The sequence below is a fragment of the Hyla sarda genome, chromosome 3, assembly GCF_029499605.1.
Source record: "Hyla sarda isolate aHylSar1 chromosome 3, aHylSar1.hap1, whole genome shotgun sequence".
Classification (NCBI taxonomy): domain Eukaryota; kingdom Metazoa; phylum Chordata; class Amphibia; order Anura; family Hylidae; genus Hyla; species Hyla sarda.
In genome coordinates this window covers 28,151,474-28,178,291 of record NC_079191.1, presented here as the reverse complement: position 1 = coordinate 28,178,291, position 26,818 = coordinate 28,151,474, and the positions used below count along the sequence as shown (strand labels likewise).

The following is a 26,818-nucleotide window of genomic DNA, read 5'->3' as shown; positions in this document are numbered from 1 at the left end:
CCTCCTTCAGTGCTGCGGTCCACACATACAGTTTGGATAGACGTGGGCTTTACCTGTACAGCACTGCATCAATCATTCATTGCGAGTGTGGAATGCACATACCCAGCGGTGGTGATACGCATACCGGAGGTGATTGTATATCCGGCTTTACTCTCCATGGGGGGTATTTGTCAATTTTGCCTGTTGACAGTTTCTTTTTACCCTTTTTTTTCACTTTGGTTTTCGTGGACATGCATCAAATTTATCATTTGGTGCAAGTTGTTAGTAATTTTGGCTCAAATGTTGAAATCAGCTGTTCACAGCGCCTTTTACACAGAACTTACCACCACAGAGGACGGTGTATTTTACCCTGTAGAGCGGCCATTTCGGAGTCCCTCCTGCAGTATATCAGCAAGCGACATGAGTTATTTTCTTTTGTGGGATTTATAGCCACCATGCGAAATGGATTTTATTTTCAACTTGAGTGTTTTTTTTTCCGTTACTTTAGTGCAGTGGTCTTCAACCTGCAGACCTCCAGATGTTGCAAAACTACAATTCAGAGTATGCTGGGAGTTGTAGTTTTGCAACATCTGGAGGTCCGCAGGTTGGAGACCACTGTTTTAGTGCTTACCTTTCCTGAACCTGTGCGGCCATGTCCAATGCTGGCTCAACGGAGGGTGAAGGTCCCTCAGAGACAACTTTGTCGCAGGATAGAATTGAGCAGCCTTGGAGGCGTCGCTGCTTTCACAAAAAAAAATTTGTATGTATTTTGACGCCTTTACATTTTCTGACATTGCTAAGTGTGTTTTCCATGTGCAAAATTTCTTGGCGGTGATTTACGCCAAAAAAAAACCCCCTAAAGGTGCAAAATTGCGCCAAAGATCGATTGGCACAAATGATGAATTACTGACTAAAGTTAAAATCACGCACAGGACCATGTGATTTTGATAAAGTTGGAAAAATGACAGTGGAGAAAATGCGCCAAACTTTGGCACAAAAAGACACTGCGCCAAAGCATTGCGCCAAAGTTAAGTAAAAAAAAAAACATAAATCCTTTGATAGATACCCCACCATGTGTCCACATGGTGTCCTATTGGTATGAACACTGAGCATACTACACATGCAAATAGAGTAAGTTGCCCTTGGTTTCCTCATTTTACCCCTATGGATTATTTAGGTATTTATATGCTTTTAGAGGTTTTGGATTGTTTTATTGGTCACTGTTTTTAATTTGCTGATTGAGTGATGTGTTGTGTTGTGTGTGTATATATATGGGCCTCTTGTTCTCAGTTTAGAGCTCATTTTTTGTCTAGTCATCTGAAAAAGGAGGACTATACCTCTGAAAACGCGTTTATGATACATAATAAAGCATTCTTTTGCATATTTTTGGAATCTAAGTACTCATTTTCGCTCCTTGAGATACCACCAATCCTTTTTTTTCTCCTGTTTTAAATGTTAAATAAAGATAGGTTATACAAGAATGGAAAACAATTATAAAAAAAATAATAATAATAAAAACAGTGCCATCCCTGTCCTTAGGTTGTGTGTGGAATTACAACATGGCTTAATTCCCTTAAATTGAACTGAGCTGCAATACCACACACAACCTGGAGACATGAGGCGGTGCTGTTTTTGGCGAAAATCTGCTCTGTTTATCTATTACTGGAAAGCTCCTTTTAAGCAGCCCTCCCGTTTGAAGGCTTTTTCTATAAATATTGGGAATAGAGATAAGCAAATCTGTCAAAATTAGTTTTCACTGATATTTTTCCAGCAGGCAAGTTTGCCAAAAGTAGAAGTAAAAATAGTTTAAAAAAGATCCTCATTTCAGCCTCCATTGTTAAAATGCATTGTTTCCCAACCAATATGCCTCCAGCTTTGTCCAAACTCTAACTCTCAGCATGCTCAAAAAGCCAAAGGCTGTCCAGTCATGTTGGGAGTTGATGTTTTGCCATAGCTGGAGGCATATTGGTTGGAAACACTGGTCTAATATGAGGAAAATACAAAGTGGTAAAGTGGTGGTAGGATGGTGGTAGAGTGAGAGTGGAAGAGTAGTAGTAATATAGTAGTAGTAAGTTCCTATTGGTGAAACACTGTAGAAGCAAAGTTTTTGTTATTCACTCATCAAAAAAACAAATAAATAAACAACTAAATACCTCTGTAAGTATATTTGGATGTACAGAGGCAATGTCATTTTGTAATATTTTAGTGTATAATTCCTTGCAGTTATGTTATGGTTTCAAATGTTAACACATTTTTTTTTTATATAAAACTGTATTAAAGTGATTTCATTTTCTTTATAACTTAATTTTGATTGAAAATACAGAATGACCAATGTGCAGACACATTATGCCGTTAGCAATGTCTATAGACCAAAATGGGATAAGTGACCATGGAATCAAAAATACGTAGATGAAATTGAAATAAGAGGGGTGGGGGGGAGGGGTGATGAATTCTTCATCACCTTTGTACCTTCTACCTTATGAAGGAGATTCTCTACCTGCTGGGGGCTTCTTCCTAAGAAGAGGAAATCTTTTCCTACGGGGGGGCTTCTACTTAATAGAGGGATTCTCTACCTACTGGGGGATTCTATCTAATAGGGTTTTTCTCTACCTACTGGGGGCTTCTACCTGATAGGGGGGAATTTTCTACCTACTGGGAGCGTCTACTTAATAGGGGACATTTTCAATCCACTGCAGGCTTCTATCTAACAGGGGGGATTCTCTCCCTACCTAATGGGGGCATATCTTAATTATGAGTATCACTGAGGGCCTCATGTCCAGCTTTTTCCTAAGGCTTTACAAAGTCTAGAGTCATTTCTGCTGTCACATGACGTTAAAAATTGGTAGTTGGTATTGGTGAGTACTTGAATAAAAGTATCAGTACTTGTTCTCTGTCTTAAAAACTGGTATTGGGACATCCCAAACCACTAATAATTTAGCGTTATTATTTAGAGATTGTACAGCACTGTTATTTATTCACTTTATACACATCACTGTATAATCACTGGACCAACGTACCTTCCAATGTAATGTGGCCCTTGAGAAAATTATTTATATGGTTCCTGGTGACTCTGTGACCAGTCGACAGCTCTATATTTCAGATGAATGGCTGCTCTTACTATTTCCTGCACCCATCCACAATCTGGCCTTCTGCGGACCCTACCTGAGGTCTCATTTTTTTCATTTGACCTACTACTCCCACACAGTCCGGCTTGTAATTTCTCTTACCTGCAGATCCGAGAGCATTATCATTATTTCTTTGTGTGTATTTGTATTCTCATGTAGCAAATCCCTTATGACAGAGTATTATGTAATTGAGAACAAGGACAGGTGTGGTTGAGGATTCAGTATTATGCAATAGAGTAAAGGTGAGCTAGTAAAGGGAGGAGAGGTAAAGATACACTATGTAGAGGAAAGGTTAGATACAATTATTACAGTCAGTTAAGTCATGTGAATGTATTTTGCAGTAGTAAAGGCAAAATACTTAGTACTTTGCATTTATAGTGATAAGAAAGGTACAACACTAAAGACAGGAAAAGACGCAACTTGTAAAATTATGTAAAAGTGACGAACTATATCAGACAGGACTACTGCAGCCAGCTTATCTCTAAATAATACTTTTATAGTAACATGTCATATAAGGTTAACAATAAAATAAATATAAATAAATCACTACTAATGTAAGGACAATTCAATTTCTGAAGAACACTATTTATCCCAGTACCAGATAAAGTTCTTCAAGTCATGAAGATAAAAGTAAAGTACGTGGTTTTACTTAGGCCAACAAATTTCCCAGAAAATCTTGAAATGCAGTGTATGTTCATGAAATATTGGGAATTGTATTGGTTCCAAATCTTAATCATTATTATCGGGCATCTTGTTAATGGGGTTACCCAACATAAGGTGACTTTAGTAACTAAGTGTCTTACAGTAATGGAAATGTTTACAATGGATCTGTGCTTGTGTTAGTGGTAAATTGCCGCGTCCTGTGTCCCCCATCACGCTGCTGACTTGTGTTTGGGACCCGGCTACTTGTGGCTTTCCTCAGGCTACAATCCCAAGGATCCTTTGTTTCAAGGTAGGAGATTACTTATTTTCCTCCCACTCATCGGTCACTCCACCTATTGATGCACAGCCACATTGCCTTTTTTTCATCATATGAATTGCCTGACACCACCTGACACACAAGCTGTGGATCTTTGTGATGATGAATGCACGCACATGTGCGCTAGTAACGTCATCAGGGGGCCAGCTTCACACAAAAGAGAGGAAGCAGCCAGGCACCCTTTCAGCACCTGACTTGTGATGTATTGTCTCGGGCCACACAGCAAGTTGGGAAAGGTCTGAGACAACAATAATTTTGTAGGCTGCAAAAAATGCATCTTCAGGAAAAAGAAACACAAAGACATTCAATATAAGCCACCAAACACATTTTAGTGAGGAATTTTAGTAACTAGACTAACATTGCACTTACATTTAAAAAAACAAAAATCATTGGATACCCATTTAGTGGATAGGTTTAGAGATCAGCCTACTCGCTTCATGCATCTTGGAACGCTTATAAACTATTTGTTAACCCATTGTAATCAAATATAAAATAATTGTAAATCTCCAATATCCAACCTTTCTTTTACTTTGGGAAATATGTCCATTCTATTAATTTTTCTTTTGTCTTCTCAGGTGGGTGTTTTTTTCTTTTGCCAATGGAAGTACTTTTTTGTGTATTAATTGTGAAATTTCATTATAATTAGTGAGTGTTACAGATGCGTCCCCCTCCTATTACCTTTCTTTTAGTTTAGGTAAACATTGCAATGTTGCCATACTATCAGGACACTAATATAACAATCACTGGGTGCACACACATAGTCAAGCACATTATATACACTCAGTGACAGAAGGTCATGAATTTATGTTGCTATGAAAAGCTGGTTGCCTTATACCATACATTTTTAAATATATTAAGTGTAGTGATGAGTAACAAAAGGACACATCTGTGCATCTTTTAAACAGAGTTGACTTTCTGGCTTTTGCCTTATAGTTCAGCCTAGCTCAATAATAGTGTTGTCCAGTCTTAGAGGAATTATCATTAGAGATGATGGGGAAGATTTGTTTAAAGAAGTAATGCAGAAATTAGAAAACATTAGACAGAAACATTAGGGAAAAAAAACATGCATCTCTCATGTATCTCTCTGTAATTTGGAAAGAAATGCTTCAGGCATACTATTTAACCTCTTAAGGACTAAGGGCGCACCTGTACGCCCTTGTCCGGCTCCCCTTCTATGACGTGCTTAGAAGCTGAGCGCGGGTCATAACAGGGTAGTACCGGTGGCTAACAGGACCCGTGGCTTATATCAGAAATCGCTGATCTCAGTGATGCCCGGCATTAACCCCTTAGATGCCGCAATCAAAGTATTAAAAAAAAACACTTCCAGGCTGCTCAGTGGGGCTGATCGGGACCACCACGGTGAAGCCATGGTGTCTCGATCAGCTGAAAGGATGGCGGGAGGGATCTTACCTACTTCCTCGCTATGCGATCGATAATCAGCTCCAGTCAGCCATGGCCGGCTGGAGCAATGGAGCACTGATAACACTGATCAGTGCTATGCTAAGGCATATCATTGAACAGTGTATTCAATCTGAAGAGTGTATGTAATAGTCCCCTATGGGGACTATAAAATAGTGTAAAACAAATTATTAAAAGTGATTTAACCCCTTCAAAAGTTTGAATCAATGCGGTTTTCCCATTTAAAAAAAATGTAAACAAAAATAAACATATGTGGTATCGCCACGTGTGTAAATGTCTGAACTAAAAAAAAAATATCATTAATTAAACCACACAGTGAATGGTGTATACTTAAAAAATACCAAAGTCTGGAATTGCGTATTTTTGGTCACTTTGTGTACCAAAAAAAATAAATAAATAAAAAAAGTATAACAAGCAATCAAAAAGGCCCATCAAAACATGGTACCGATTAAAACTACAGATCACAGCGCAAAAAATTAGCCTGCACACATCCCCAAATATGGAAAAATGTAAACGTTATAGGGGTCAGAAGTGGAAATTTTTAAACAATTGCTACTTTGCGTACAAAAGTTATAATTTTTTAAAAGGTGTAAAACAAAATAAAACCTATATAGGTTGGGTATAATTGCATTCGTATGAACCTACAGAATAAAGAAAGGGGGTAATTTTACCAAAAAGTGCACAGCATAGAATCGGAAGCCCCCAAAAGTTACAAATTGGCATTTTTTTTTGTTAGTTTTTTTTTTACATTTTGCCCCACAAATACTTTTTTTTTTGTTTTGCTGTAGATTTTGTGGTGAAATGATGATGTAATTACAAAGTAAAATTGGTGGTGCAAAAAAGAAGCCCTCATATGGGTCTGTAGGTGGAAAATACAAAAGTGCAAAAAATGAAATATGGCCTGGTCCTCAAGGGGTTAACCCTTGCTGATCTTGTCCTGTGCCTTAATCCTGGTTTTCAGCCTTTTATGGCTCCTGATTCCCTTGTTTATGTTTCTCACACTGCATGCAGTTCACTGAGGAGGAGTTTTTTTTCTGCTTACCCTTACATCTCATATGGGAACTTCTCACCTCACTTTTCAGAGCTGACAACTGGCTACTCTGTGAACTGAGGCTCTGTAACATGCCCCGGATCACACAGCAGACTGCTTCACAAGCCAGGTGTCTGCACAGAGCCCTGCTATTCCTACCAATACTTCCTGAATTTTGTCTTAGCACAGACACACCGGCAATAGCTGCAGGGGCAAGACAGTTTTCTAGACCAGGCATAGGCCACCTTCGGCACTGCAGATTTTTTGGACTACATCTCCCATGATGCTTTTGCAGCATTTTGGCTGTAAGAGCATCATGGGAGATGAAGTCCAAAACATCTGCAGTGCCGAAGGTGGCCTATGCCTGTTCTAGACAGTGAAGGGACCCCTAGTGGTAAGAAGTATAGAGCATTTTTTCCACCAAATAATATACATATATTTTTGACTAATGTTCATCACATTATATTAAAATGTTATTGCAAATGACAATGCCCATATGGACTGTAATGCTCCAGGGGTCTTTTGCTGGTCTTTCTGTACTTGCGAGGAACAATGATGTGCCATACCAGCATTGGATCGCTGCATTCAGTCATTGGCCTCAGGAGTGATGCCTGTATACAAGGGACATGACTGCTGAGGCCAATAATTAGGACCCCCCCCCCCTCCCCATTAAATACCCTGTGTGCCCATGGAAAGAGTATGAAAAAGGCTATAGTAATAACTGATGCAATGGACAGAAAAATAAGTGTTCACCATAAAAAGCCTGCAATGCAGGTTTCTTGCTGTGTTACTATTATACTATATACAGGATGTAATCACATGCAATGTGTTATCTCTCCAAGTCATATTTCACAGGTGACGTCACCAAAAGGTTTAAATACTGTCTTAGTGTTGATAGCAACAAGTTCATAGAGCGAGAGAAAGAAGAATGAACCAGTTCATAAAGCGAGAGAAAGAAGAGTGAACCAGTTCATAGAGCGAGAGAAAGAAGAGTGAACCAGTTCATAGAGCGAGAGAAAGAAGAGTGAACCAGTTGGGCTCTCAACACACTCTGGTAAGCGATTTTTAGACTCTTTGTAATCCAGGGGTACTCCGGTGAAAAACTTTTTTTTTTTTTTTTAAATCAACTGTTGCCAGAAAGTTAAACAGATTTGTAAATTACTTCTATTAAAAAAAATCTTAATCCTTCCTGCACTTATTAGCTGCTGAATACTACAGTGGAAATTCTTTTCCGTTTGAAACACAGAGCTGCCTGCTGACATCATGAGCACAGTGCTCTCTGCTGACATCTCTGTCCATTTTAGGAACTGTCCAGAGGAAAAGGAAATCCCCATAGCAAACATATGCTGTTCTGGACAGTTCCTAAAATGGACAGAGATGTCAGCAGAGAGCACTGTGCTCGTGATGTCAGCCGAGAGCTCTGGGTTCCAAAAAGAAAAGAATTTCCGCTGTAGTATTCAGCAGCTAATAAGTACAGGAAGGATTAAGATTTTTTTTTTTTTTAATAGAAGTCATTTACAAATCTGTTTAACTTTCTGGCGCCAGTTGATTTAAAAAAAAAAAAAAAGTTTTTCACTGGAGTACCCCTCCAACACATTTTCAATGTGGAGGGGGGATCCCTACCTGACATACATACATATCCTATGGACCACACTGCCAGAAATATTCTCACCCAGTCCCCAAGTGCTGGAGGCATAAAAATACAGTGATCCCTCAACTTACAATGGCCTCAACATACAATAGTTTCAACATACAATGGTCTTTTCTGGACCATCCATTGAAACTTGAAACCAGACTCAACATACAACGCTATGGAATCTGTGAATCGTGTCAATGGCTGGAAGAACCGACCAATCAGAATGGACATTTCATTGGTAAAACCCGTGTATTCCTAAATTGCACGCACTGACTGGTGTCTGGTAGCGCCCCCTACAGTACAGGGAGGTATTACATGTTCTGTACTCTACCTGTATTATTGAAGTGTATGCACTGACTGGTGTCTGGTAGCGCCCCCTACAGTACAGGGAGGTATTACATGTTCTGTACTCTTTACCTGTAGCTCCTGCGGCTCCATTTAACTTTTTATTTAAGACATTGCGTGTTCTGTACAGGACCCTGAAGAAGCTCCTGTCCTCTACATAGACCAGTGTTTCCCAAAGAGGGCACCTCCAGCTGTTGAAAAACTACAACTCCCAGCATGCCCGGACAGCCAAAGGCTGTCCGGGCATGCTGGGAGTTGTAGTTTTGCAACAGCTGGAGGCACCGTGGATGGGAAACACTGGTCTATGTAGAGGACAGGAGCTTCTTCAGGGTCCTGTACAGAACATGCAGTGTCCTAAAAAAGGTAAAGTCAGTGCGTGCACTTTAGGAATACAGGGGTTTTACCAATGAAATGTCCATTCTGATTGCTGTAGACAGTGATTACAGCTCCCAGCAGATCTTTCTTACTTTTATATGTAAGGATTTGCTTTATCTATATTAGTTATCTACTTATTTTTCGTTAACCCTCACTTTTTCCTATTTTTGGATGACATTTTGGTGGCTTCAGAACCAATTACCAGGTTTCCATAGAATTATGGTCTCAACATACAATGGTTTCAACATACAATGGTCGTCCTGGAACCAATTAATATTGTAACTTGAGGGACTACTGTACCTTTATACTATAAACCATCAGGACTTTTACACACTCCCATACACATATTAGTAACCAACTACAGTTATGTATAATATCTATGAGTAAGATGATTTAGGTTACAAGGACAAATCTCTGGCAGTAGATTTCACTGAACATGTTTCCAGTTAAGGCTGCATTCACATCACGTTTTGTACATACGGGTGTCGGATCCGGCGGGGGGAGGGGCAAACCGGGTGCTCCCGTACCCCGGCCGGATAAGCCCGTGACTCCATTTACTTTAATGATCCGACCGGAGTCAAACGGTGACTGCGGTCGGCTCAGTTTTGAGCCGTATGCGGTTTCCTGACCGGACCTAAAACCGTAGTATACTACGGTTTTAGGTCCGGTTCAAAACCGCATATGGTTCAAAACTGAGCCGACCGCAGTCACCGTTTGACTCCGGTCGGATCATTAACCCCTTAAGGACTCAGGGTTTTTCCGTTTTTGCACTTTCGTTTTTTCCTCCTTACCTTTTAAAAATCATAACCCTTTCAATTTTCCACCTATTATGGCTTATTTTTTGCGTCGCCAATTCTACTTTTCAGTGAAATTAGTCATTTTACCCAAAAATGCACGGCAAAACGGAAAAAAAAATCATTGTGCGACAAAATCGAAAAAAAAAACGCCATTTTGTAACTTTTGGGGGCTTCCGTTTCTACGCAGTGCATATTTCGGTAAAAATTACACCTTATCATTATTCTGTAGGTCCATACGGTTAAAATGATCCCCTACTTATATAGGTTTGATTTTGTCGCACTTCTGGAAAAAATCATAACTGCATGCAGGAAAATGTATACGTTTAAAAATGTAATCTTCTGACCCCTATAACTTTTTTATTTTTCCACATAAGGGGCGGTATGAGGACTCATTTTTTGCGCCGTGATCTGAAGTTTTTATCGGTATGATTTTTGTTTTGATCGGACTTTTTGATCACTTTTTATTCATTTTTTAATGTTATAAAAAATGACCAAAATACGCTTTTTTGGACTTTGGAATTTTTTTGCGCGTACGTCATTGACCGTACGGCTTAATTAATGATATATTTTTATAGATCGGACATTTACGCACGCGGCGATACCACATATGTTTATTTATTTTAATTTTTTTTACACTGTTTTCTTTTTTTTATGGGAAAAGGGGGGTGATTCAAACTTTTATTAGGGAAGGGGTTAAATGGCCTTTATTAACACTTTTTTTTTACTTTTTTTTTGCAGTGTTATAGGTCCCATAGGGACCTATAACACTGCACACACTGATCTCTCATCCTGATCACAGGCGTGTATTAACACGCCTGTGATCAGCATTATTGGCGCTTGACTGCTCCTGCCTGGATCTCAGGCACGGAGCAGTCATTCGTCGATCGGACACCGAGGAGGCAGGTAAGAGCCCTCCCGGTGTCCGATCAGCTGTTCGGGACGCCGCGATTTCACCGCGGCGGTCCCGAACAGCCCGACTGAGCAGCCGGGATACTTTCAGTTTCACTTGCTTCTAAAGGGTTAATACCGCACATCGCCGTGATCGGCGATGTGTGGTATTAGCCGCGGGACCCGGCCGTTAATTAGCGCCGGGACCGATGCGATATGATGCGGGATCGCGGCGCAGGACGTAAATATACGTCCTGCGTCGTTAAGGGGTTAAAGGGTACGTTTCATCAAAAAAAAAATTTGATATATTATAGTTTAATGTATGCAGAATAACTTTCCAATAGCATGTTATTAAAAAATACACTTCTTTCTATTTAATTTTCCACTTTGAAAAAATGACCACTAGGGGTCTCCCTACCAGTCCTTTTGTATAGATTTCAGACCCACGTAGGAGTCCTAAATCTCAGACTGCAGCCGGGACACAGGCAAACTCCCTGGCAGTGAGCAGTGCTGAGTTTGTCTGTGTTCCAGCTGCAGTCTGAGATTTAGGACTCCTTCATGAGTCTGAAATCTATAAAAAAAAGGACTGGTAGGGAGACCCCTAGTGGTCATTTTTTCAAAGTGGAAAATTTAATAGAAAGAAACATATTTTTTTAATAACATGCTATTGGAAAGTTATTCTGCATACATTAATCTATAATATATCAAAAGTTTTTTTGATGAAAGGTACCCTTTAAAGTAAATGGAGTCACGGGCTGATCCGGCCGGGGTACGGGAGCGCCCGGTTTGCCCCTTCCCCCCACCGGATCTGGCACCTTTATGTCCAAAACGTGGTGTGAATGCACCCTAATACATATTTGTACAGTGTGATAACTGAATATTATCTGTCTGACGATGAAACCTATTGTCGACTGTTTTATAAATGAAAATATATTGATAGTAGAGTTGAGTGAACTTTAAAAAAAAAGTCTGGTTTGGAGCAAACAGGTTCTTGGCAAACCGACAATAAAAAAAGCCCCAAACCTGTGTATAACACTGCCTAAGAGCTCTAAAGTCCTGTATAACACTGATGGTTTTAACCCCTTAAGGACCAAGCCATTTTACACATTAGGACCAGAGCGTTTTTTGCACATCTGACCACTGTCACTTTAAACATTAATAACTCTGGAATGCTTTTAGTTATCATTCTGATTCCGAGAATGTTTTTTCGGGACATATTTTACTTTAACATAGTGGTAACATTTTGTGGCAACTTGCATCCTTTCATGGTGAAAAATCCCAAAATTTGATGAAAAAAATGAAAATGTTGCATTTTTCTAACTTTGAAGCTCTCTGCTTGTAAGGAAAATGGATATTCAAAATAATTTTTTTTTTGAGATCACATATTCAATATGTCTACTTTATGTTTGCATCATAAAATTGATGAGTTTTGACTTTTGGAAGACACCAGTGGGCTTCAAAGTTCAGCAGCAATTTTCAAATTTTTCACAAAATTTTCAAACTCACTATTTTTCAGTGACCAGTTCAGTTTTGAAGTGGATTTGAAGGGTCTTCATATTAGAAATACCCCATAAATGACCCCATTATAAAAACTACACCCCCCAAAGTATTCAAAATGACATTCAGTAAGTGTTTTAACCCTTTAGGTGTTTCATAGGAATAGCAGCAAAGTGAAGGAGAAAATTCAAAATCTTAATTTTTTTACACTCGCATGTTCTTGTACACCCAATTTTTTTATTTTTGCAAGGGGTAAAAGGAGAAAATTTTTACTGGTGTTTGTAGCCCAATTTCTCTCGAGTAAGCAAATACCTCATATGTCCATGTAAATTGTTCAGCGGGCGCAGTAGAGGGCTCAGAAGGGAAGGAGCGACAAGGGGATTTTGGAGAGAACATTTTTCTGAAATGGTTTTTGGGGGGCATGTCACCTTTAGGAAGCCCTTAGGGTGCCAAACAGCAAAAAATAAAAATAAAAAAAATAAAACACATGGCATACCATTTTGGAAACTAGACCCCTCGGGGAATGTAACAAGGAATTAAGTGAGCCTTAATACCCCACAGGTGTTTCATGACTTTTGCAAATGTAAAAAAAAAAATGCTTGTTTTCCCAAAAATTAAAAATTTTTACAAAGGGTTAAAGCAGAAAATACCCCCCCAAAATTTGAAGCCTAATTTCTCCCGATTCAGAAAACACCCCATATGGGGGTGAAAAGTGCTCTGCTGGCCCACTACAGGTCTCAGAAGAGGAGTAGTCACATTTGGCCTTTTGAAACCAAATTTTGCTCTGGGGGCATGCCGCATTTAGGAAGCCCCTATGGTGCCAGGACAGCAAAAAAAAAACACATGGCATACCATTTTGGAAACTAGACCCCTTGGGAATGTAACAATGGGTAAAGTGAACCTTAATACCCCACAGGGGTTTCACAACTTTTGCATATGTAAATAAAAATAAAAAAATGTCGAAAATGCTTGGTTTCCCAAAAATTTTACATTTTTACAAAGGGTTAAAGCAGAAAAAAACCCCCACAATTTGAAGCCCAATTTCTCCCGATTCAGAAAAAACCATATGGGGTGAAAAGTGCTCTGCTGTCGCACAACAGGTCTCAGAAGAGGAGTAGTCACATTTGGCTTTTTGGAAGCAAATTTTGCTCTGGGGGCATGCCGCATTTAGGAAGCCCCTATGGTGCCAGGAAAGCAAAAAAAAACACATGGCATCACATTTTGGAAACTAGTCCCCTTGGTGAACATAACAAGGGGTAAAGTGAACCTTTAGACCCCAGAGGGGTTTCACGACTTTTGCATATGTAAAAAAAAAAAATTACCTTAAATGCTTTTTTTCCCAAAAATTTAACATTTTTACAAAGGGTTAAAGCAGAAAATACCCCCCAAATTTGAAGCCCAATTTATTCCGATTCAGAAAACACCCCATATGAGGGCGAAAAGTGCTCTGCTGACGCACTACAGGTCTCAGAAGAGGAGTAGTCACATTTGGCTTTTTGGAAGCAAATTTTGCTCTGGGGCATGCCGCATTTCGGAAGCCCCTATGGTGCCAGGACAGCAAAAAAAAAAAAACCACATGGCATTAAATTTTGGAAACTAGACCCCTTGGGGAACGTAACAAGGGGTAAAGTGAACCTTAATACCTCACAGGGATTTCACGACTTTTGAATATGTAAAAAAATATATATTTTTTTTCACTAAAATGTGGGTTTTCCCACAAATTTCAAATTTTTGCATGGGTTAATAGTAGAAAAGACCCCCCAAAATTTGTAACCCCATCTCTTCTGAGTATGGAGGTACCCCATAAGTTGACCTGAAGTGCACTACGGGCGAACTACAATGCTCAGATGAGGAGGAGTCATATTTGTAAACTTTGCTGAAATGGGGGGGACATGTCGCATTTAGGAAGCCCCTATGGTGCCAGAACAGCAAAATACCCCCCACATGCCATACCATTTTGGAAACTAGACCCCTTAAGGAATGTAACAAGGGGTAAAGTAAGCCTTATTACCCCACGGGGGGTTTAATCACTTTTGCATATGTAAAAAAATATATATTTTATTTGACTAAAGTGTGTGTTTCCCCCCAAATTTTACATTTTTACAAGGGTTGATAGCAGAAAAGACACCCCACAATTTGTAAATACATTTCTTTGGAGTACGGACATACCTTATTTTTTGATGATTTAGGTTGGCGAGTGCACAGCAGGTCTTGCTTGAGTGGGAGCGCAGTCAGGGACCTTGAGCTTGATATGGAGCCAGGATGTGGAACCCCCCCTCAAGGAGCGCTAATGGGGGGAGCACTGAGCCCTAAATAGGGGAACACTATGGGGGACAATGGGCCGTAACTGGGGTAGACAGGTAGGGTACAGAGGCCCGTAATATGGGGTACAGTGGGCCAGAAAATTATAAAACATAATAAAACAGGATATGTTCCCAGAATGTTGACCCAGAGCATAGCCAAAACTAAAAAAAATATACCCACCCCAAACCCTATGCTCTGAGTCATCATTCTGGGAATGTGATGTGTGTGGCCGTCCCTAACCTGTTGCCTCAAATGCGCACCCGCTCAGGTGGAGAGAGAGCATTGCGCATTTGAGGCAACATAAAAAGTCCCCGATGATAGTGACTAAGTGACCTATGACACATTTCTGAAAAAACACCCCCAGAGGTCTTATCAGGTTTTGGTTTTTTTTTTTGCAGGTTTTTTTGGGCAATTTAGTGATTTTATGGGGGTTAAATTTTGGAATGTACTCTGGACTTGGTACATTGGTCAAATTATGGAAAATTCAAATGAAAAGGGAAAATTTAGTGCTTCATGGAAGTGTGATACTCCCTGATGCAGCCTATGCAGAGGCCCGGATTATCTGGGCAAGTGTCGCATTGATATGTGGTGTCCTTGCGCATCCCCTTCCTGAAACACACTCTGCATTTTTTCTGGGTTCGTCCCTTCTTTCCAGTGGGGGGGGGGGGGGGGGTCACACTTGGAAAGTGCTGTCCGGGGACGATCCTAGCGCCTATGACTCCAGACCCTTTGGAAGTCCGGCCTGATCTAAGATCAGGAACCTTAGGACTTCTTCTTGGTACTGGAGGAATGTCCCTGTGTTGCCAGCATACTGGGATAGTACAAAAGCGTTGTACATGGCAACCTGTACCATGTAGACCTCAACCTTTTTGTATCATGCCCGTGTTTTCCGCATTGCGTTGTATGGCTTGAGGACTTGATCTGAGAGATCAATTCCCCCCATATACCGATTGTAGTCCAGAATACAATCGGGCTTGAGGACCAGTCCCGCGGTACCTCGCACAGGGACAGGGGTGCTGCCATTCCCATGAATAGTGGTGAGGATAAGGACTTATCCTTATACTTCACCAACAACAGGTTATCATGGGTCAGGGCACGGGACTCACCCTTGGAAATAGGCGTCTTGACCAAATTTAGAGGGAGGCCTCTCTGGTTTTTCCGCACAGTCCCACAAGCGGACGTGGATCTGGCAGAAAGGGATGTGAACAGAGGGATGCTGGTATAAAAGTTATCCCCGTATACGTGGAAACCCTTATCCAGCAATGGGTGCACAAGGTCCCAAACGAGTTTCCCGCTAACACCCAGAGTGGGGGGACATTCTGGGGGGTTCAATACAGGAATCTCGTCCCTCATATACTCTAAACTTGCAAGTGTACCCGGAGGTACTCTCGCAGAGTTTATAGAGCTTCACGCCATACCGCGCCAGCTTCGACGGAATATACTGGCGGAAGATGAGTCTCCCCTTAAAACTGATGAGATACTCATCTACCGAGAGGTCCCTGAGCGGTACGTAGGCCTACAAAAATTTGGCCCCAAAGTGATCGATGACCGGCCTCACTTTGTAAAGCCGGTCATAGGCGGGATTACCTTGTGGCGGACATGCCGCATTATCTGCATAATGCAGGCATTTCCGAATAGCCTCGAACCGCCTCCGTAAAATCGCCATACTGTAAAGCGGGGTCTGGTAGAGAGTGTCCCCGCTCCAGTAATGACGAGCACTTGGTTTTTTGTCCAGGCCCATATGCAGCGTGAAGCCCCAAAATATCCTCATTTCCGCTGCATCAATGGCGTACCATTCATTGGACCTGGCCAAAAAGGAATCTGGGTGGTGGGCAATGAACTGCTGGGCATACAAGTTTGTTTTCTCCACCATTAGATTGACCAGGCTGTCACTGGAAAAAAACTTTAAAAAGTTCAGATCAGTGAAGCCAGCATGGTCAATCCGGATTCCTGAGTCGCCAACAAACTCAGGAATCCGTGGCTGATAATCCTCTGGGGGGGCTCCAGACAGGGTCATCGGAAGGGGGCTCCGGTGCACTTGTCTGGGGGGTCGGACTCCTATTACGAGCGGCAATGCCACTCGTACTAGTGTCGGCCACTGGGTCACTCTCATGGGGGGTGCGTGGCCTCACCTGGCGGCGTGTCCGCCGCCGTACAGGGGACTCATCATCACTGCTAGATGATGAAGAGGGCGATGAAGAACACAAAAATGTAGGATCTTCATCGTCCTCACTGGCAGATTCGGAGTCGGAGGCTAAAAAAGCGTAAGCCTCCGCTGCCGAAAAAGGCCATCGCCTTTTTTCTATGGTGGCAGGGGGGGGGGAAGAGTGTGTGAGCGGGGGGGGGGGGGGGGGGAAGTGTGTATGTGGTGCTTGGTGTACTACTTTATATAACGGTGTGTGCTAATTGGGTGGGGGAAAACGCTGCAGCCAAAAAAAAAAGGGTGGCACACGCAGGACCCTGGGGACCTATTAGGGGGTCAGGGGGGGGGGTTAAAAAAAAAAACCAAAAAAATGCTGCGGGCAAAAAAAAAAGGGGGTGGCACACGCAGCTCCCTGAACCCCTAATAGGACCCGGGGTCAGGGATCAGACCCTAATAGGACCCTTGTGGACCTATTAGGAGGTCGGGGGGGGGGGGTACTTTTTTTTTTTTCTTCTTTTTTTTTACTTTTTTTCACTTTTGTAACTTTATTACTCCTACCTGTCCCTATACACTGCTCTCCCTATTGTAACGGCTCCTGAGGGGGCTCCGAGGGGGGATTCACGGCTTCTCCTCACTGTGGCACCCGCTGACTGAACCCAGAGAGCGGGTACAGCAGTGGGAAGGAGCTCACCCCTCCTCTGCCGCTCTGCTATTGGCTGGACGATCGCCGGCCAATAGCAGCGTTGCTGGGGCGGTGACAGTATTGTCACCGCTCCCCAGCAACGGTAGGTGATTGGCGGTGTATTGTACACCGCCGATCACCATTTCTTTCCAGGTCATCGGGTCGTCACTGACCCGAATGACCTGAATCACCGCAGATCGCCCACGCGATTTAGCGGACGATCTGCGGCGATCGTCGACATGTGGGGATCCCGGGACCCCCCTCGGCGTTTGCCTGGAATGCCTGCTGAATGATTTCAGCAGGCGTCAGGTTTCGCAACCCGCCCGGCAGGATGTGAAATTCTCTGGGACGTATGAGTATGTCACTGGTCCTTAAGACCCAGGGCGCAGGGACATACTCATACGTCCGTGGTCCTTAAGGGGTTAAAGGGGTACTTCGATGTAAAACTTTTTTTTTTTTATCAACTGGTGCCAGAAAGTTAAACAGATTTGTAAATTACTTCTATTAAAAAATCTTAATCCTTCCAGTACTTTTTAGGGGCTGTATACTACAGCGGAAATGCTTTTCTTTTTAGATTTCTCTTCTGTCACGATCACAGTGCTCTCTGCTGACCTCTGCTGTCAAGTTTAGGAACTGTTCAGAGCAGCATATGTTTGCTATGGGGATTTTCTTCTGCTCTGTACAGTTCCTAAAATTGACAGCAGAGAGCACTGGGGTGTTGAAGAGACTTCAAAAGGAAAAGCATTTCCTCTGTAGTATACAGCCCCAAAATAGTACTGGAAGGATTAAGATTTTTTAATAGAAGTAATTTACAAATCTGTTTAACTTTCTGGCACTAGTTGATTATAAAAAAAAGTTTTCCACGGGAGTACCCCTTTAAGGCTAAGTTAATGTTAAAGTTATGGTGACATGCAGTAACCCAATAAATCCCTTTTGTACACACTGAAAAATTGAAAAAAAAAATCTTCCTTTTTGGGAGTTGCAACAGTATGGCAAGTAAAGACGCAATGGAGTTTTCCAACCATTCCAAAAGTTCTTTTCTTGGGATTTGCAACAGGATTGGTGTTCAAAAATAATGAAGAAGAAATAGCTTTTGTATGAAAAGCTGAAAAAATGTTCCCTTTTTTGTGGCTCATGGGTTGTGTGTGTGAAGGCCTGGCTGGTAGTAGCAGCAGGTGGTGGACTGGTGGTATTTGGTAGTGGCTGGCAAAAGCAAGCAGTGGTGGACTAGTGATACTAGCCAGGCCTTGTGATGCTGCTCCATGTGCTTACGTAGGGCCTAATTCCTAAACTCGCTCTGCAGATAAGGCATTGTGCCTGGTTTCCTGCATCTGGCTAAGATAGTAAAGAATTTCCACACAGCAGGATACCGTAAAGAGATAGGTAAACCACAACCCGACTATTCCCCTCGCTGTAAGGCTTTTTTCTCAAGCCTGCAGATGCAGGAGCATTGCAGTCACTTGCTCCTGAGCTGATCAGACCAACAGGCTTTCTGACATTCTCAAACTCCTCCTCATCATCCCCACCGCTCCTCTCAGTATGAACTTCTGATGTCTGATCTTGGGCTCCTTGCTGCCCCTCAGCATATCCTCCATGGTGCCTGACAAACTCACCACATCTGCTACCACCACCAGTCCCATTAGTGCTATACTCGCCCACTGCTTCCACCACCTCAGCAACATACAAAGGTGGACTGTCCTTGCACAACTCCTTCTTGTGGCTAATGCTATCTTTCTGCTTAGCACTAGTGGGGGAAAGCAAAGACAGAGATGATGGAACATTTCCACCGGGCAATGTAACAGTAGATGATCCACTGAAAACTGACTCCCCATAATATCATCAGACTCTTCCTCCTGACACTTTAAGACACCAACCCTGTTGCAACTTCCAAAAAGGGAGATTTTTTGATAACTTTTATAACTTTTCAGTATTTACTAAATCTATTTCTTCTTCACTATTTTAACCCCTTAAGGACACAGGGTTTTTCCGTTTTTGCATTTTCATTTTTTCCTCATCACCTTCTAAAAACCATAATGCTTTCAATTTTGCACATAAAATTCCATATGATGGCTTATTTTTTTGCGCCACCAATTCTACTTTGCAGTGACATTAGTCATTTACCCAAAAATCCACGGAAAAACGTGAAAAATTAATTGTGCAACAAAATTGAAGAAAAAATTTCATTTTGTAACTTTTAAGGGCTTCCGTTTCTGCGCAGTGCATTTTTCGGTAAAAATAACACCTTATCTTTATTCTGTAGGTCCATATGGTTAAAATGATACCCTACTTATGTAGGTTTGATTTTGTCGTACTTCGGAAAAAAATCATAACTACATGCAGGAAAATGTATATGTTTAAAATTCTCATCTAACCCCTATAACTTTTTATTTTTCTGTGTACGGGCCGGTATGATGACTAATTTTTTGTGCCGTGTTCTGAAGATTTTATCGGTACCATTTTTGTATTGATTGGACTTTTTATTCGCTTTTTATTCATTTTTTCATGATATAAAAAGTGACCAAAAATACGCTATTTTGGACTTTGGAATTTTTTTGTGTGTACGCCATTGACCGTGCAATTTAAATAACAATATATTTGTATATTTTGGACATTTACACACGCAGCGATACCCTATATGTTTATTTTTATTTACACAGTTTTTTTTATGGGAAAAGAGTGTGATTCAAACTGTAGCTCAGGCTTGGAGCAATCAAACCCCGATCGGACGCGGCAGAGACAGGTAAGGGGACCTCCACTCGCGTCCTAGCGAATCGGGACTTCGCAATTTTATCGCAATGTCCTGATCAGCCGAATGAGCTGCCAGGAAGCGTTTACTTTCACTTTCAGACGCGACGGTCAACTTTGATCGCCGCGTCTGAAGGGTTAATAGTGCATGGCACAATGATCTGTGCCGTGCGCTGTTAGCCCAGGGTCCCGGCTATGAATAGCAGCCGGGACCGACCCGGTGTGATGCGGGGTCACGGTGTGATGCGGGGTCACGTTGTGACCCGTTTTAAACACCGGGACCAGCCAGACGTAGGTACAGGTACGCCCTACGTCCTTAAGATGTTAAAACACCAATCCTGTTGCAACTCTGCAAACAGAAAGTAAGGAATGACCAAGGACGGAGTTTAGGAATTTAGGACTCTACTTAACCACATGAAGTAACATCACAAGGCCTGGCTACAGCTACCACTAGTTTACCACCGTATTGTGCACATGAAGGAAAGAGATGAGTACTGGATGGCCACACTCTTAAACCCTTAGTATAATTTTTTCATCTTCCGAGAAGGAGGCTAAATTTAATTTTTATAGGAACAAGCTACACAGCCCGCTTGCCATGGCTTTCCGCTAGCAAACACCTTCCAAACAGGGGTCCAGTCTTCCCTCCCTGCTGTGTGAATCCTCCACTCCCTGTGCCAGCACAACTCGTGCAATAGGCAGGAGCAGCAGCATTTTCACATTGGAGTAATTAATGACAAAGTTTTGCATCTAGTATTCCAACTTGACATGAATGGTCACTAGATGGATGTACTACCAGCCTGGTCTACACATACACAACCTGCCACGATCCCAAAAAAAGAGATAATGTTTTTCAACTTTTCAATGTTTACATAAGCTATTTCTTCTTCACTATTTTGAGACACCAATCCTGTTACAACTCTTAAAAAATCATTTTTGGAATGCTTGGAAAAAGCCATTGCATCTTCCGATACCTCCTTGTGCATTTTAACATCTGCAAGCATTTGCCAACAAAAAAAAGGATACGTTATCTTACTGTATTTCAGTGTTAAATAGCATACAAAATTTGCTAGTGTAGTGTGTTTTAAACAAGCTGTTTGTTGCCATGGGTTACCATGTCCCCATAACGTTGACAGTCACCTTGCCTTAAAACTACTTAAAAACTACTTGAATGATCCTAGTAGTGTTTTACAGGGTTTTTGAGCTCTTTAGGCAGTGCTTTACATGAGTTTTAAATGTTATTGTATTTCAGGTTTGCTTAGTATTTAGTGGCCACAAACCAAACTTTTTAGAAGAATTCTTCAAGCCTGGAGAACTACAACTCAACTCCCTCATGGTATTGGATGATGGATACATATCTGCCAGTATTACCCAGCATTGAGATTTACCCCAGCTCCTATGTTTTTGTGCATAGTTAAGGCACTCAGCCTTGCTTTTATGTCGAAGGTTATGGCTTTTTGGATTAAATTCTACCATGAAGACTACTTCTGGCCAGACTTCTCCGAACAATAGATTGGTGCAACTGCTTTGAAATCTTTGCCTGCCAGAATTAATTATCCACAGGATAGGGGATAAGTAGCTGATCCCAGGGGGTCCCACCCCCCCCCCCCCCCAAATCTCCGGAACGGCATGCACTTCATTCATTTCTATGAAAGTGCTGAAAAGACCCGAGTACAGCACTCGGGAATCGTTGGTGCTTCAATAGAAATGAATAGAGCATGTGCTGTCTACTGGTAGACAACACATGCTCCTCACTGAGAAAGCCGGGGTCCCGGAGATTGCAGGGTTTCTGTGGTGATTAATGATTGTGTATCAATTTATGAAAATAATTTTTATCATGACTTGTTTGGTATATTTGGTTAATCCAAAGGATAGGAAAAAAGATGTCTGATCTCGGGGTGTCTGGCCGCTGGCATAGGGGATAAGATGTCTTGGGGTGGAGTACCCCTTTAACCTGTTTTCTCACACAAGTCTTTTTTCCCTTTCCTAGGTTTTACCATGGACCTGGTCTTGATTCTACTGTCTGTCGTTGTCTTCTTATTTTTAGTCAATGTTTTCAACAGAAAGAAAAATAACAAGTACCGAAATTTTCCTCCAGGGCCTAAACCCTTACCGATCATTGGGAATATGAACCTGCTCAATCTAAGAAAGCCCCACATAGGATTTTTTGAGGTAATTAAATTAATATTTTATTTTCGGAATGAGGGCTACCCTGCCTCCTTCAGCCTGCTTGATGTCAGAGAAGGTAGGGAAGCCAAAAACATTTAAGCTGGCTGTTTTACATTATTACAAAATAACCTTGAATTACCCCCAGCGCTGCCACAGTGCCTCTGTCAATCCTTTTCCTGTTAAAAAGCATGACACTTGGACCCATTGTCACCAAAAGGGTTATACTGCTGCTCAGCCAATCACTGGCCAAAGTGAGACATCACTGCGGCCAGTTTATATAGTTGTGGCCAGATATGCTCGGATTAGGAACTATGGCTCTACATAAGGACATAGGGGGACATTTACTAATCTAGTCTATTCTGGGAATGCTTACAGACCAGCGTATGTGGTAGTCTCCTGTCTATTGTGCTCCTAATTTATCAAAGGTCTCGCAGCCCTTGATAAATTCTGTGCTCAGACTTCAGGGTCTACAGCTTAAACTGCATTTAGACCTGCTCTAACATGGTCTGACATTTCAGCGTATTTTGGGCAGATGCGACTTGTCGCACAAAAGTCGCACTTGATAAATTCAGTCCGTTGTGATTCCATAAAATTATTTTTTTTTAACTTTTTTTTTTTTAGCTACCAATCACTAGTCCACCACTGCCTGCCAACACTGGCTATAGCTACAACTAGTCCACCACTGCCTGTTGTCCACTGGCTACAGCTACCACTACTGTCTGCTGACACTGACAAGCATATTGTGTGCATGAATTCTGTTTCAACTCCCAAAAAGGATAATATTTGGACAGTTTGGAAAAATCCATTGCACCTTCACTTGTCAGACTCAAAACTTGTTGCTATTCCCAAAAAGGGATAATAATTTAAGGCTTGGAAAAAGCCATTGGCCCTCATTTACTAAAGGAGAACCGATGGTTTTTCTCTGTTACTGCACCCAAAATTTGGTCGCATCCCGCGTGCGACCAAATCTGCGCCCAAAATTTAGGCGCACAACCTACATTTTCAAAAATACTCGGAGAGTTTAATTTAACCTACAAAATGGGCGTGGTTTACTCAAAAATGGGCGTTAACCCGACAAAATGGAAAAATCACTCGGAGTAATTGTGAAATCACTCTGAAAAAAGTGTGATTTCTCAACTCTGAAAAACCGACAGCCCAGGGGTCAAGTGAAAATGGAAAAATTGAGTGTTTTTGAGGAAGGGACAGCTGACCATTGTGGTTCATGATTAAATTACTTGTTTTATACGTTAAAAGCATTTTTAACCCCTCAACGCTTTTATGATTAAATTATGTAATAGATTTTTTAAATTTATATACCATATTTTTTGCCGTATAAGACGCACTTTTTCTTCTTCTTTTTCTTTTTCTACGGCGAATACACCCCTATCGTGGCGGTCCCTGCGGCCATCAACGGCCAAGACCCGCGGCTAATATAGGACATCACCGATCGCGGTGATGCCCTGTATTAACCCTTTAGACGCGGCGATCAAAGCTGACAGCCGCATCTGAAGGGAAAGTGACACTAACCCGGCTGTTCAGTCAGGCTGTTCGGGACCGCCGCGTTTTCACCGCGGTGGTCCCGAACAGCCCGACTGAATAGCCGGGTTAGTGCTTACAGGACACCGGGAGGGACCTTACCTGCCTCCTCGGTGTCTTCTCCATTCAGGGATCCCCTGTATGGACGGCGCTCTCCTTCCTCGTCATCACGTTGTCGCGTACGTGCGTCGACATGCGTAACGACGTGATGGCGGCGACGGAGAGCGATGATACCCGGCCGGCAGCAGAGACGTTCCGGAGCGACGGGGACACGGCGACAGCGATAGAGCAACATCCAGGACGGCGGTGACGGGTCCGGAGCGGCGGGGACACGTGAGTATTACCTCCTATGCAGTGGTCTTCCATCTGCGGACCTCCAGATGTTGCAAAACTACAACTCCCAGCATGCCCGGACAGCCAACAGCTGTCCGGGCATGCTGGGAGTTGTGGTTTTGCAACATCTGGAGGTCCACAGGTTGAAGACCACTATTGGGTTAAAAATCTTTATTTTTTTTTATTTTGCACCTACAAATTGGGTGCGTCTTATACGCCGGTGCGTCCTATAGGGCGAAAAATACTGTATATATATATTTTTTAATATATATATATTTTTAAAAACTTTTGGGTTGTTAACCCATTAACAATCATGAATGTAAAGTTACATCCTTGTGCAGAGTAACTTTACTTCATTTATTTGGTTTAATTCTTATTTTTCCAGTGCAACACTTTTTATTCCCGTGCAACAGAATTTAATATCGTGCGACACGAAAAAAAAAAAAACGACACATGCGACAGATTAGTAAATCACAAGGAAAAAAAACACGAGTACACTGAAAAAAAAACCTAACCGACACTCCAGTCTTTGTAAATGAGGGCCATTGTGTCTTCCGATACCTCAATGTGCATTTGAACACCGGCAGGCAACAACCAGGGATACTTCATGAATCGGTATTTTATTGTTAAAAAGCCTACAAAATCTGCTAGTGCAGTCATTTTTTAAACAACCTATTAGTTACCATAGGATACACATGTCATTGTAATTCTGACATTAACATAGACTAAAAAACCCTTTTAAAACTACTTGAATAAATTCCTAGCAGTTTTATACAGTGCTTTAGAGCTCTTTGGGGTGTTATACACTTATTTTAAGGGTTATTGCATTGCTGTTTCACAGTTAATTTATTTGCTTCAAACCAAACTTTATAAAAAAAATTCTGAGAACTCAGCAAACCAAACTTTTGAAAAGCCAGCTCAACTCTAATGTCCACCATTGGCTCCTTACCAAAATGTGTATGGTTAGTATAAAATAAGATCAGCTTTTACTAGTAGATCATTTATGAGATATACAAGTTTTATCTTTTTTTCATGCAGTTTGTTTTTGACTTTTAGATATCAAAGAAGTATGGCACAATTTTCAGTCTCCAGATAGGACAGGAGAAGTTTGTTATCCTGTGTGGTTATGAGACAGTGAAAGATGCTCTGATGAATTACGGTGAGGAAATTTCTGGAAGGCCAAAATCACCAATATTCAATATAACTTCTGCTGGATATGGTTAGTATTTCTTTTCTTTAGTTGGTTATCAACCCATCACTTTTTAATGTTATCAACTTGTCACTTTTTTGTATTTTTTTTTTTAAACATTAGATGTTTTGGTTGGTTATAAGGGGCAAACATGTCCCTTTTTAAATGAGTGTGGAACCAGAAGTTATACTGCACAGTGGTGTACACAAGAGTCAATGATGAGGTTAAAAGGGATGTCCAGTGAAAAAAACAACCTGTGTTTTGTGTCAAAAAGTATAATAAACCAACTAACCAATATAATATTATTAGCCATAGTGCAGAGGTATTTATTATGGTTGTCTCTCTCTCTTTCTCTTGTAAGCTGTGCTATCACGTCACAGGCTCCGAATGCAGAGAGCTCCCATACCTCTCCCCCACCCCCTTCCTGTCAGCACAAGATGGACCAAAGATATAAAGGGGATGGGGGAGCTGATATTTCTGTTCATTAAATTTATGACTCATTAGATAAGGTAGCAGGAAACCTTTCTCAGAGTAGTTTCCATCAGAACGGCCTCTCTGCTGTTTTATCTAAGGAGTCATAAATCTAATGCGCTGTAATAGCAACTCCCCCTACACATCACTGGTCTCATCCTGTGCCGACAGAAGGGGAGGACAGAGAAGGGACAGCAGCTCTCTGCATTTAGAGCCTGTGATGGGACATCACAGCTTACAAGGGAGAGAGCATAGCTGATATGGACGATCTTTGCACTATAGCTAATAACATCATATTAGTAAGTTGCTTTATTATACATTGCCAGCTGTTAACAGTGTAACTGTGTAAAAGAAAATAAGGCTTTACAGATATAGCATAAAAAGAATGCTCTATATTTCTGAATAAAACGACATCATATTTTCAGAAGTCCAAAAATATTATACTTGGTTATGTATCTATTGAGAATAATTCAATACAGTATGTATGTGAGCCTTTGCTTTAAAGGGGTACTCCGGTGCTTAGACATCTTATCCCCTATCCAAAGGATTTTGCACGCGGCACACCGTTTGTAATCATTCCCCGGAGCGTGTTCGCTCCGGGTCTGATTACCGGTGACCACAGGGCCGGCAGCGTGTGACGTCATGCCTCCGCCCCCATGTGACATCACGCTCCGCCCCTCAATGCAAGCCTATGGTAGGGGGCGTGGCAGCTATCACGCCCCCTCCCGTAGGCTTGCATTGAGGGACGGAGCGTGACGTCACACGGGGGTGGAGGCGTGAAGTCACACGCCGCTGGCCCTGTGGTTGTCGGTAATCAGACCCGGAGCGAACACGCTCCGGGGACTGATTACAAACGGGGTGCCGCGTGCAAGATCATGGGGGTCCCCAGCTGCGGGACTCCCGCGATCAGGCATCTTATCCCCTATCCTTTGGATAGGGGATAAGATGTCTAAGCACTGGAGAACCCCTTTAAGTATGACCCCTTTGCAAAGCAATAACTGCATCTGAACATTTCTAGTAATTGTGTTGATCAGTCCTGGACATTGTCTTGGAGAAATTTTAGCCCCATCGTACAAAATATTGGTGGGTTTCATCCAATGAACTGCTCATTTCAAGCCCTTTGGAGTTCATTTTGATCAGTATTTCTTCTTAAAACTGAGCGGTTTCAAAACGAAGAAA

General features: G+C 41.8%; 2 protein-coding genes across 7 annotated transcripts in view; one reads left to right on the top strand and one right to left on the bottom strand.

Moving 5' to 3' along the window:
• The window catches only part of LOC130361225 (serine/threonine-protein kinase SBK1-like), a 613,716-nt gene that overhangs the window by 285,246 nt on the left and 301,652 nt on the right, over positions 1 to 26,818 (bottom strand). The window lies entirely within an intron of this gene.
• LOC130361228 (cytochrome P450 2K6-like) overlaps positions 1 to 26,818 on the top strand; it is a 91,652-nt gene that overhangs the window by 44,902 nt on the left and 19,932 nt on the right. Inside the window, exon 6 of the mRNA XM_056563979.1 lies at positions 25,036 to 25,198. Coding sequence (XP_056419954.1) covers positions 25,036 to 25,198 — 163 coding nt within the window. The remainder of the gene's footprint in view (positions 1 to 25,035; positions 25,199 to 26,818) is intronic.